We start from the raw sequence: 12050 nt of genomic DNA on the forward strand, positions 1-12050 counted from the left end.
GAAAATCATATTTAAGTTTTTTTTCTTATTATCATGTCTTGACAAATCTTGTCTATATAGATTTATTAAGGTTCAACAATAATTAAAATTACACTGTAAAGCACTTGGGATCTTAGATATCATCATTCTCGTTGATCCTCGTTATCTATCAAGAGGGTTTCAAGAACTTATCTGAATCCCTGATGACACTTTGATCTTTAATTATTTCCTTGAAAGTTTGTTCCCCTGTTGGACTTTCTTTCTTTGTATTTATGATGATGTAGATATGTTCTCTTAATTTGGCTTTTTCACTTCATCTTAAACCTTACACGAAGTGTGTCTTTCACTTTCTTTCTTTGATGCGATTTTCTTGTGGCTTCATTTCAAAGAGAAAAATGAGTATCTTTCTTGTACCTGTAATTTGAGTCTTTAATATCCTTCCAAAGGCACATCTTGTTCCTGTAATTTGAATCTTTAATATCCTTCCAACACTACAACTCAAAGTATTAAATCCTTAGCAGTTAGCAACCTGACCATACTATCTACAATTCGAAAGCCCAAGGTAAAATTTTGTAACACCATGCTTGAATTGTAGACTCAAATCCACGCCACGAATTCAGCTTCCCTGGTGGGGTAGCAATCACATATTGATTTATACTCTTTCATGAGCTTACTTCTCTGGCTAAAAGAAACAATATATCCAAACGTGAATTTCCCCGAGTAATTACAGTAAAAAGTTATTTGATATTTTGCATAACAAGAAAATAATTTATCAATCTTTCATATAAATATAGTTTTACCTGTATAATAAATGCAATAATACTTTCCTAACCTATTAGGGTCCACTTAGTCCACCTTCCCAACTAACCCACTAAAGTTAGTATATTGATAGAGAAATTTAGCAAGTATATATAAGATTTTAAATTAAATCTTATTCCCTATAAAAAAAAAAAAGGAGTAGATTTGTCGTTTTGATGATCAAAGTTTTTTTTATCCGTAAAATTGTTACAAGGGTATAGATTAGTTTTTTTTAATAACTAATTTTTTTGAAAAATCTATTAGTATGATACCTTTTCTCAATTATTATTTTATGTTTATTTTTTAATTCGAGATCTTACGAAAAAAATTTAAGATGAACACCATTTGAATCAATGATTTATTGGTTGATAACTAAAGTTTTCAAAATATTGGTTAAAAAATTGTGTTAAAAATTATGAAAAAGTGTGATCACTCTCTAATTAAAAAAATATTTTTAATTTCTTAATCAATGTGTTTCTTATGGTCTCATATAAAAAAATATTTTTCTTTATTTTAAATATTATAAGAAAATTTCAATTAATTAACACAACTGAGTCACCAAGCAAAGCCTCTAAAACAGCCGGAGGAGGCTACTGCCACTCCCTATCTCAATCCTGATAGCTAAGGCACCACTTAGTTAAAATGTCAGCAACAAAATTAGCTTCCTTGTGAGTTGTGAACCCAGCAGCAAAAGCTCACGAATGTCACAAATAACTTCCCTATGCTTGTAAAGGTTGATATTAGAATAAAATTTGTTAAAATTCACTTTTGAATAAAATTTATTTTATAACAATAAATTTTGGTTAAAAGTAATTTTAAAGTGATTTATACATACTTCAATATTTTATTTTGAAAATAAGTTAGTAATAAAATTCATTACAATTTTTTAGGATAAATAACCACTTTTGTTCCTCAATGTATAAATATTCTCTGACAAATGGGTCCCTAAAAGATGAAAATATAATTTTTAGTCTCTCAAAGTGTAGAAAGTGCGACAAATATATTCAATCATTAACTTATGTCCGTCACCGTTAATAGAATAGCCTAGTGGGACGAAGGGACAAATTTGTCAACATAGTCATCTTTAATCTTTTTACTTTTCGTCTTTCCACTCCGCTGACAAATGGGTTGTTGAAAGATGAAAATGCAAAATTTAGTTCCCGAAAATATAAAAAGTGCAACAAATACATCCAGACGTTAATAATGAATTGTATATATCTCTGTATTAATTTCTTTTTTTGTAAGTTAACCTCTGTATTGGTTTGGACATTATTGTATTTTCTTTATTTAGATATATTTGGGTTCTTTATTTGTTAGTAACTGTTTTCATTTCATTCATATTATGTATAATAAATGTTCTCTCGAGTAAAAATACATAAGGTTTATGTAAAGGATTCTTTCATATTTGATATATATATATATATATATATATATATATATATATATATTATTGATTAAAGAAAAAAGATTTATAATTTTATTTTAACTTTATCTAGTTTAAATTTTGTGAGACTTTTTTTTTCAAAAAAAAAAATAGTTGATTAAATTCTTTTTTTAAAATAAATAAATAAATAAATTTGGTCCAGCATTGTATTTTTTCTACTCAAAACTCTTGAGGTATTATCTTCAATCTAAATATAAAGGTACTTAAGTTGGAATTGGGATATGAAATAATTTTAAAGATTAAAAGTGAAAAATTTAATAAAAATTTGATAAAATTATAAGATATAAGATAAAGTTTTTTTAACATCAAAGATTAAGGTTTGACAAGAAAATCAAAATAATAAAAATATATATATTAAAAGGTAATTTAAAAAATATATTCCATAAGTATTAAACGAATATGAGTAATAAATTACAAACACATAATAATAATAATTAGTCTCAGTCTATTATTAACGTCTGAGTATATTTGTTGTACTTTTTTTACTTTTGTGGATTAAATTTTGCATTTTCATCTTTTAGAGACGCATTTATGAGGGAATTACATATTGAAGAACAAAAATAACTATTTATCATTTTTTCTATGTAATGTAAAAATTACTTAAAACTATTTTATCCTAAAAATAATTCTAAACGGATGATCAAATATTTAACATAAAATTAAATATATATATATATATATATATATATATATATATATATATATATATATAATTTCATCTTACTCATCATTTCATGCTTTAATAATAAATGTCGTATTGTTTAATCTTGATTTGGAAATTGGAATCTTGGACTGTGAATAGTCTTATTCAACTAGAATAGAATAAAAGTGCTTTTAGTAAAGCATATATGTGTTGCAGGGTGATGCTTCATCTTCTTCTGCTGTGACACCTGAGGCAAACTTCCCTTTCTAACCCAAGGTACGATACAACTTAAAAAAGTTTAGCCATAGGATATTTTAATTTTTAAATGTGTCTCAAAGTAATGAATTGCTGGCTTTCTGTTAGCCTTAATGAAGAGTGTGTAGTGTACTGTGTACCTATTAGTTTCTGCGCTAGAGATTTGGGTTGCGTGTTCTTCATTATTGAAGGGTTAATTTGATGCATTTGAGTTATGTGCAAAGTGGACTTAAGTTTTTATGGACATTGACTTTTACATATTCTGTTGAATTTGTCTCAGGCCCTTCAATGGATCTGGAGGGAATGGCTAAAATCTCCATCTTGTTGGTGGGGCTATGGCTACTAGTTAACTGGTCAGGGTTGTTGGATGCAAAATACATGAAGTACAAGAACCCTAAACTGTCAATTGATACTCGGGTTGAGGATCTTGTTAGGAGGATGACTCTTGAGGAGAAAATTGGCCAAATGTTGCAGGTTGAGCGCAAGTATGTGCCTGCTGATTTGCTTAAGAAGTATTTTATTGGTAATCACCAGACCCTTTTCTTTGTTTGTGGTTATGTTTACTCAATTGGCTAATAATGGAAATTATTTTTTCTTCTGAGTAGGGAGTGTATTGAGTGAGGGAGGGAGTATTCCGGCTCCACAGGCTTCTGCTGAAACCTGGATTGATATGGTGAATGAATTTCAGAAGGGTGCTTTATCAACCCGGCTCGGAATTCCAATGTTTTATGGGATTGATGCCGTTCATGGACACAACACGATTCACAATGCTACTATTTTTCCTCACAATATTGGCCTTGGAGCTACCAGGTATATTGATAATTTGATATCAATAATGTTTTGTGTCGTAAGGTGTGTGAGATGAGATGGCTGAAAAGGAAGAGAGCAATTGGAAGAGAAGAAAAATGTTAAGAGAGAAAAAGTGAGAAATGATAAAAAAAAAAAAAAGACAGAGATAGTAGAAGAGAAGGGATGCAGAATGAATATAAAAGAAGGGTCTTGCTAATTAGTGCCCTTAGGACATTGGTTAAGAAACTAAAAGGAGAAAATATTTATTGTAGAGAACATAGGAGTATAAAAAAAGTTATGGACAGCGTAATTTGCTCATCCCAGTAATGTTTTTTGTCCTTTTAGTTTCTTAACCAATGTTCCAAGGACACTGGTTAACATTTGTCATAAAAGATAGTGAATGTGAAAAAATAAAAGTCCATTGACTTTAGCAGCATTCCATATGTCTTAGCCATTTGTTTTTAAAAATTATATTATGTAGACCTATAATTTGAAGTTTGGACCATGATCATGAACCAATTCAGGCATTAATTACCACAGATTCTAAAGCAACTCAGGCATGCATAGATTTGTATCAGACTTGCACATCCTAGTCTGGAAACTGAATGTAATTATTTTATCTGGTTTGTACCCAAAAAATGCTTTACCCTGGTATGTTATTGTCCTAAACTGAATATATGCTTTATCTGGTTTCCCTTTGCACAAATTATCCTATTGTTATTCTCGATACATTTACTGTTACAAAGGGTAATATTGGATATTTTCATTTTGCTGGTTAGGGACCCTGAATTAGTTAGGAGAATTGGAGCTGCAACTGCCCTTGAAGTTAGAGCAACAGGAATTCAATATGTTTATTCACCTTGTATAGCAGTAAGTAATTACGACCAAATTTTTTGCTCTTAACTTATAGAGATCTTTTAGCGTAGGCTTATAATCTTTGTAGGTCTGTAGAGATCCAAGATGGGGTCGGTGTTATGAAAGCTACAGTGAAGATCCTGAACTAGTTCAAGCTATGACTGAAATCATACCAGGATTGCAAGGGGACATCCCTAATGATTCACCAAAGGGTGTCCCTTTTATTGCTGGAAAGTAAGAATTTTGAAAACTGAATAACTTTATTTTGATATGATTGTTCCAGTATCAGTTAGTTTTGAACCTTGGTAGTTGATATTCTTGCTCTTAATTCTATAGAATTGTTAAACGGTCCATAGAACAAGAGTTATTCTTTTAGTCATTGGTTTTGCTTGAAGTGGCTTGCATCTGAATGGTCTTGGATAAATATATAAATAAGCTTTCACAAATCTTCTCCATGCCCTAATACTTACTTGTTCTAATTCTAACATCTAACTTTAACCTTCAGAAACAAAGTTACTATGCTTCAGGACAGGATAAAATTCCTATGTATTCTGTTGATTTTGTAGTTAGTATTTAGTTTCTGAAATACTCATGTATTGCTGGACAGAGAAAAAGTTATAGGTTGTGCTAAGCACTACGTGGGTGATGGTGGAACAACCAATGGGATTGATGAGCACAACACTGTTATAGATAGAGATGGATTGATGAAAATTCACATGCCAGGCTACTTAAGCTCAATCAGCAAGGGTGTGGCAACCATTATGGCCTCTTACTCCAGTTGGAATGGAGTTAAAATGCATGCTCACCATGATCTTATTACTGGCTACCTCAAGAATACTCTCCATTTCAAGGTAAAATGATTTGTTTGTTGAATATAGCATTGAAACCTGTTTATCATTATATGTGCAAATTTTTAAATAACCCCTTGCCTTTTCTTGGATCTCATCAGGGCTTTGTCATTTCAGATTTCGAGGGTATTGATAGGATCACCTCTCCACCTCGTGCAAACATCACTTATTCAATTGAAGCAGGAGTTTCTGCTGGCATTGACATGGTTAGTTTAGGCCAAAAGTACATGATATAGCCTGAATTGATGTATATCCAATGAGTGCACATTTAATATTATCATTTATCACACACTTTGCTTGGTTTTGCAGTTCATGGTTCCAAAGCATTACACAGAATTCATAGATGTTCTAACCATGTTGGTGAAAAATAAGCACATTCCCATGAGTCGAATTGATGATGCGGTGAGAAGAATTCTGTGGGTTAAGTTCATGATGGGTATTTTTGAGAATCCTTTTGCTGATTACAGTTTGGCCAAATATTTGGGAATCCAGGTTGGCTATTTTGTTTCCTCAAGTGTTTCCTTTAGCTTCCCCAAGTTCACAAATTGATATAGGGATCACCTTGTAACTCTTCAATGTTTACCATTTTTTCTTAACAGGAACACAGAAATTTGGCTAGGGAAGCAGTAAGGAAATCAATGGTCCTTCTGAAAAATGGTGAATCTGCTGACAAGCCTTTACTGCCTCTTCCTAAAAAGGCGCCAAAAATACTTGTGGCTGGAAGCCATGCTGATAATCTAGGATATCAGTGTGGTGGCTGGACCATAGAATGGCAAGGAGTCAGTGGGAACAATCTTCTCAAAGGTATATATATATATATATATTTTTTTTTTTTATCTAATTATATCTCTATCATTGTCAATTATAAATTGCAATTCTTGTTCTTATTATTCTTGTGAACCTTTGTATGACCAGGGACTACAATTCTCGCTGCTGTTAAAGACACTGTTGATCCTGAAACCACAGTGGTCTACAAGGAGAACCCAGATGTAGAATTTGTCAAATCCAATGAATTTTCCTATGCCATAGTTGTAGTAGGAGAGCACCCTTATGCTGAAATGCATGGTGACAGCATGAACTTGACAATCCCAGAACCTGGTCCTGAGATCATAACAAATGTCTGTGGAGCAATAAAATGTGTGGTTATCATTATTTCTGGTCGTCCTGTAGTTATTGAACCATATGTTGGTTCAATAGATGCACTAGTTGCTGCATGGCTTCCAGGTAGTGAAGGCCAAGGTGTTGCTGATGTTTTATTTGGTGACTATGGTTTCACAGGAAAGCTTCCAAGGACATGGTTCAAAACTGTTGATCAACTGCCAATGAATGCTGGAGATCCTCACTATGATCCCCTCTTCCCGTTTGGGTTTGGCCTTTCTACCAAACCTTCTAAGGCCCTTTTCTCCTCGTAGCTATCATTTTGATGTATACTTTTTATGTAAAACTATAAACAATGAGGGTAGGACCTCTTTACTAAACATGTGGTAAAATGTTACTAATTTATCATATTTTTTGCAACATTTTTAATAACAAATGTTACCAATTTACCTTAATTATATAACTTTTGCAGCATTTCTAACTTTTTTTTTTTTTTTTTTATCAATTTGCTATTTTACTATCCTTCAATCCAGATTGTCATAGCTATTGCAACACACCTAAGAGTTTCAGAAGAATTCATTTTGAGTTCTTGAATCACTTTTTGTGAGAATGCCACATAAGATGCAAAAACTTTCTTCATTTTTTTCTTTAGTGATATATTTTAATTTGGATTCATAGATTATTTTTTGTGATTTTTACATTTGAAATTTGTTGGAAAAACAAACATTAAAAATCAATATTTTTTTGAAAAATAAGAATTCTTGGAAGTTCTTCTAGATCTCAACTTCCAATATGGAAAACTCTTAAAAATGAGTTCTTGAACTCAAGAATTCAGCTCAATAAATTATAATAATAGACTTAGCAACAATCAAACAAAAATAATAAATCAATTAAAACATATTCAATACATAAACTAAATAATAATAGTAAAATAAATTAAATAAAACAAAACATGTAATATCATAAACTAAAAAAGAAAATAATAAAAATCAAACTAATATGTTTTAGAGTGAAATTATATTAATTTGTTATACTATTTTTTATAATTAAATTCATGCACGTATATTGCTTATAGTTTTTCCTAATACTTTTGCATTTTAATCCTTCACTTGTGCTTTCTAAAACTCAATTTTTGAAATTTAATTAATAAAATATTTTTGAAAACTAAATAACAAAAATACAGTCAAACTCATCTTAGGGTTTTCAAAGTTGAGTTAAAATACGCAACCTATAAGCAGTGTACCTTATAAATCAGTACTACAGACAGAGGCACTAAAAAGAAGAAGCAAATTGAAAATGGTAACCATCCACTGTTCCCACCTGGTGGTTCCCTCCGAGCCCACGCCATCTTCAACCCTCTCACTCTCCCTCTGCGACCAAATCAAGCTCCCAAACCACGGATCTCAGCTCTACCTCTACAGCAACACCAGCATCACCCACCATCATCTCATCCACACTCTCTCAGCCTCCCTCAGTAAAGCACTCACTCACTACTACCCCTTCGCTGGCCGCCTCCGCCGCATCCCCGGCGGCCGCTTCCAGCTCCTCTGCAACGCCAGTGGAGCTGTCCTCATAGAAGCCACATGTTCAAGTCAATTCAGTTTCAAATATTTTCGCGATTTCGCTCCCGTCCACGCTGTCCCCAAAATCAACTACGATGATGTCCCCATTGAGGATGTCCCCTTGCTGGTGGCGCAGGTCACGAGGTTCCCCAACGGCTTCATCACGCTCGGTCTCTCCCTCTGTCGCGCTCTCCTCGATGGAAATTCGGCTAGCAGCTTCGTTAACTCGTGGGCCAAGCTTGCTAAAGGAGAGAACTTAGATTCCAGCTTGATTCCTTTGCTTGATCGAACCAAGTTAGATTCATTTAAACTCAATAAACCACCACGTTTTGAACACCCTGAGTTTTTGCCACCACCCCTTTTGACACAACAGCATACCCAGATGGAAGAACAACTTGGTTCGACCATATTGGAACTCACAAAGGGTCAAGTTGAGAAACTGAAGAAGAAAGCTAGTGACTTTGGAAGTGGGTATGGTATTAATAACGGTAATGGTTCCGTACGACCTTATACTAGTTTTGAGGTTATAACTGGTCACTTGTGGAGGTGTGTTTGCAAGGTGCGTTACGCGGGTGGTGATTTGGGTCAACCAACGAGGTTGACCACTTTGGTTAACTGTAGAAACCGTTTAAGGCCTTCTCTCCCCACGGCTTATTTTGGGAATGCAACGTTTCCCACGGTGACACCAACTTGTTCCTTTGATGAGATCATGCACAAGCCTCTGAGCTATGCTGTGGGGAAAGTGAGGGAAGCGATTGGGAAGATGAGTGATGAGTATGTGAGGTCTGCGCTTGATTACATAGCAAGTGTGGAGGACTTCGATTTGTTCAGGGACACGTTTTATGGTTCTGGTGATGGGAAAGGGAAGTTTAAGGGAGATCCTAATTTGTATATGGTTGGTTGGACGAATTTTAAGTATTTTGAGACGGATTTTGGGTGGGGGAAACCGGTTTCTTTGATTCCCGGAAACATTAATTCTAATGGCAAGGCTTTTCTTTTGGACAATGCAAGTGGTGATGGCTTCATTGTAGCTGTTTGTTTGCTGGAATCGCATGTAGATGCTCTGAGGAAGTTGTTTTATGAGGATATGGAGGATGCTAGTTCCAAATTGTGATTGATGATGAATCTTGCATCCATATGAGGCTTCAATGTGATTCTGGGATTTTGTGTGACTAGGATTTCAGATTATCATGGACATGAAGCTAAGATGTATGACTGGTCTCTCAGTTTTATCCTTTTGATTTTTCTCTGTTGTTTATAATTGATTTGCAATTAGCAAGTTCTTGATCAAAACCGTGATAAATTAGCAGTATATTAGCGGCGTGTCTCGTTACATGTTTATATCTAGCACGTTACCTGTTACCTAATTGATAACCCTTCCATTGAACGCCAAAATTGGACATTTAGATCCGTAGGCGAGGAAGTAAGAAGGTATTGTAGTTTATGTTAAATTACAATTTTAGCTATCTTTCAAATCCTGGTACGTGACTTTAATTTTTTTTAAATAATCATGATTTTAGTTCTCAGTTTTAAAAAAATATAATTTTAGTCTAATTGTTAATTTTGCTTATGTTTTATAGCTTTTATTTTGACTTAATCGAATCTTATATCTAATAAATTCTTTAAGGTACTATCATAAAATAATTTAATTAATTAAAATATTTTAATATAATTTTTAAAAAATACAATGATTAAAATCACAAATAAAAAATTAAAGGAATACCAAAATTACAATTTGCAATTTAGCCTTCAGTTAATTGTTGCAAGGGACAATTCATGTTGGACTTGGCTTGGGCTCTTTCTTTGGTTGGGTTTATTGCAAAGTTATTGCATCTTGTTCTTCCGTTTTTGGCAATTGAATTCTGCACCTCTCTTATTGCATTCTGCACCTCCCAGCTTTTGAAGAACCCCAACCTACCCCTTCTATCTTCTTCTCCTCTTTCCTCTTCTTCTCCAACTCAACTCTTCTTCCTGGAATTGGCATTCCTATTTTGAGTTTTGGATTTGTTTCCAAAACAAGTGTTCCGTAAGGATATAAATACTCTTAGGGAATGACCATTTCAGAAGAAAATTTTTTTCGCAAGCAAAAATAGTGTTTCCAAAATGACCATTTTGAAAGCTATAAAATGCACTTCCAGAAAGGCTATTCTAGATTGCAATTTTTGCTTCCAAAATGGTTCTTCCATAAGCTAAAATGGTACTTTCTAAAATGTCATTTCTAGAAGATACAAAATACACTTTAAAAAAGACTACTCTGAATTGCAGTTGTTGCTTTCGGAATGAACTTTCTGTAAGCATAATAATGATTTTCAAAAATCCCTTTCCAGAATATACAAAATACACTTTCGAAAAGGTTGCTTCGGATTTAAAAAGTTTCTTCCAGAATGGTCTTTTCGTGAGCAAAAATGCTTCTAGAACAGCCATTTCGAAAGCATTTTTTGCTTATGAAAATGTCATTCTAGAAACATTTTAGCTTACGGAAAGAGATTTCTGAAAGCATTTTTGCTTCTGAAAAGGCCATTTTGAAAGTTGTTTTATAGTTAATTAAATTTGATAAGGGAGAAGGAGGAGGAAGAAAAGAAAAAAGAAGAAAAAGGTGAAGGAGACACTTACCTTCATGAAATGAGGAAGGGGGGAGGAGGAGTCGCCACGAGAGGAACGGGTGTCGTCGCCATGGGTGTGCTGTTGAAGAAAGGATGTCATCATGAGGGTGTGCTGTCGAGGGAGATGTCTTCGCGGGTTGAGAGAAGGGAGGAAGGAGGTGTTAGGGTTGGGAGATAGGAGGTGAAAATTTCATTAAAGATATTTGTATTATTACTTAATAATGGGAGGTGCATGATACACATAGGGAGATGTAAGATTCAAATCCCTCCTTTTTTTTTCTTTTGAAATGTAAAATTACATTTTGAAATACATTTTCTTTTTGGCTTATGGAATAACCACTCCAAAAGATTAAAAAAATATTTCCAAAGAGTGCAGGAAGCAATAGCCTTAATTATTGCAATTCTTTTAGTCTTTTGATATGTGAAGTACATTTTTTTATAGCAAAGAATAATTGCATGTACCCAAACCATAGGTGCAATTTCAGTAGACTGTTATTTTGAAGGAAAAATTTCAGCAGACTATAATGTTGTCAACAAACGTGCTTTTGATGTGTGAAGTACATTTTTTATTGCAAAGAACAATTGCATGTACCAAAACCATAGGTGCAATTTCAGTAGACTATTTTGAAGGAAAAATTTCAGCAGATTATAATGTTGTCAACAAACGTGAATATATTTAATGCAAATTCAAGGTAAGTATTTTGGTTATGGTTGATAAAAGTAGGTGAGAAGTTAGTTAAAAATTGAAAAATTAATTGGTAACTAAAATGCTAGTTAACTTATTAAATTAGAAGTGTTTAACAAAATTAATTGTTAAAGTAGTTGAAAAATGTAAAATAACAAAAAAATAATAAAATCATGATTTATTTTTAAAAAGTTAACAAGAAAAATGAATAAATATATATAGGATAAAAGTGAAAGAAAATATAAAAAACTAGAAGCTAGTTGTATTTCAGAAAACACTAAGAGTTACTGAGAAATTACTAAAAAAGTTTGTTTATCAAACAATTAAATAAGTTTTTTAGCTAATAAAAAAATTAAAAATTAACTTAAATATCTTGACAAATAAAACATTTATAGTTACATGTAGATATTAGAGTGATATAAAATAATGCAAATAAAATAGGAAAAAATAAATCTACGGATTTATGAGAATGTTAGTTATAATTTTAGTTT

The 12050-nt window shown here is 32.7% G+C and overlaps 2 protein-coding genes across 2 annotated transcripts; both read left to right on the forward strand.

The window, feature by feature from the left end:
* Positions 1–3015: 3015 nt before the first annotated feature.
* LOC114390976 (beta-glucosidase BoGH3B-like) lies at positions 3016–7167 on the forward strand. Its single transcript, XM_028351943.1, has 10 exons — positions 3016–3140; positions 3400–3642; positions 3725–3929; positions 4688–4778; positions 4852–4997; positions 5371–5614; positions 5713–5817; positions 5921–6103; positions 6211–6415; positions 6527–7167. Exons 2-10 carry the CDS (start codon positions 3408–3410, stop codon positions 7021–7023), a joined length of 1911 nt encoding a protein of 636 aa, XP_028207744.1. The 5' UTR covers positions 3016–3140; positions 3400–3407; the 3' UTR covers positions 7024–7167.
* Positions 7168–7948: 781 nt separating this feature from the next.
* On the forward strand, positions 7949–9746 carry LOC114390980 (spermidine hydroxycinnamoyl transferase-like). The gene has a single exon (XM_028351950.1). It carries the CDS (start codon positions 8006–8008, stop codon positions 9383–9385), a length of 1380 nt encoding a protein of 459 aa, XP_028207751.1. The 5' UTR covers positions 7949–8005; the 3' UTR covers positions 9386–9746.
* Positions 9747–12050: the final 2304 nt, after the last annotated feature.

The sequence above is a fragment of the Glycine soja genome, chromosome 16 (assembly GCF_004193775.1).
Source record: "Glycine soja cultivar W05 chromosome 16, ASM419377v2, whole genome shotgun sequence".
Classification (NCBI taxonomy): Eukaryota; Viridiplantae; Streptophyta; class Magnoliopsida; order Fabales; family Fabaceae; genus Glycine; species Glycine soja.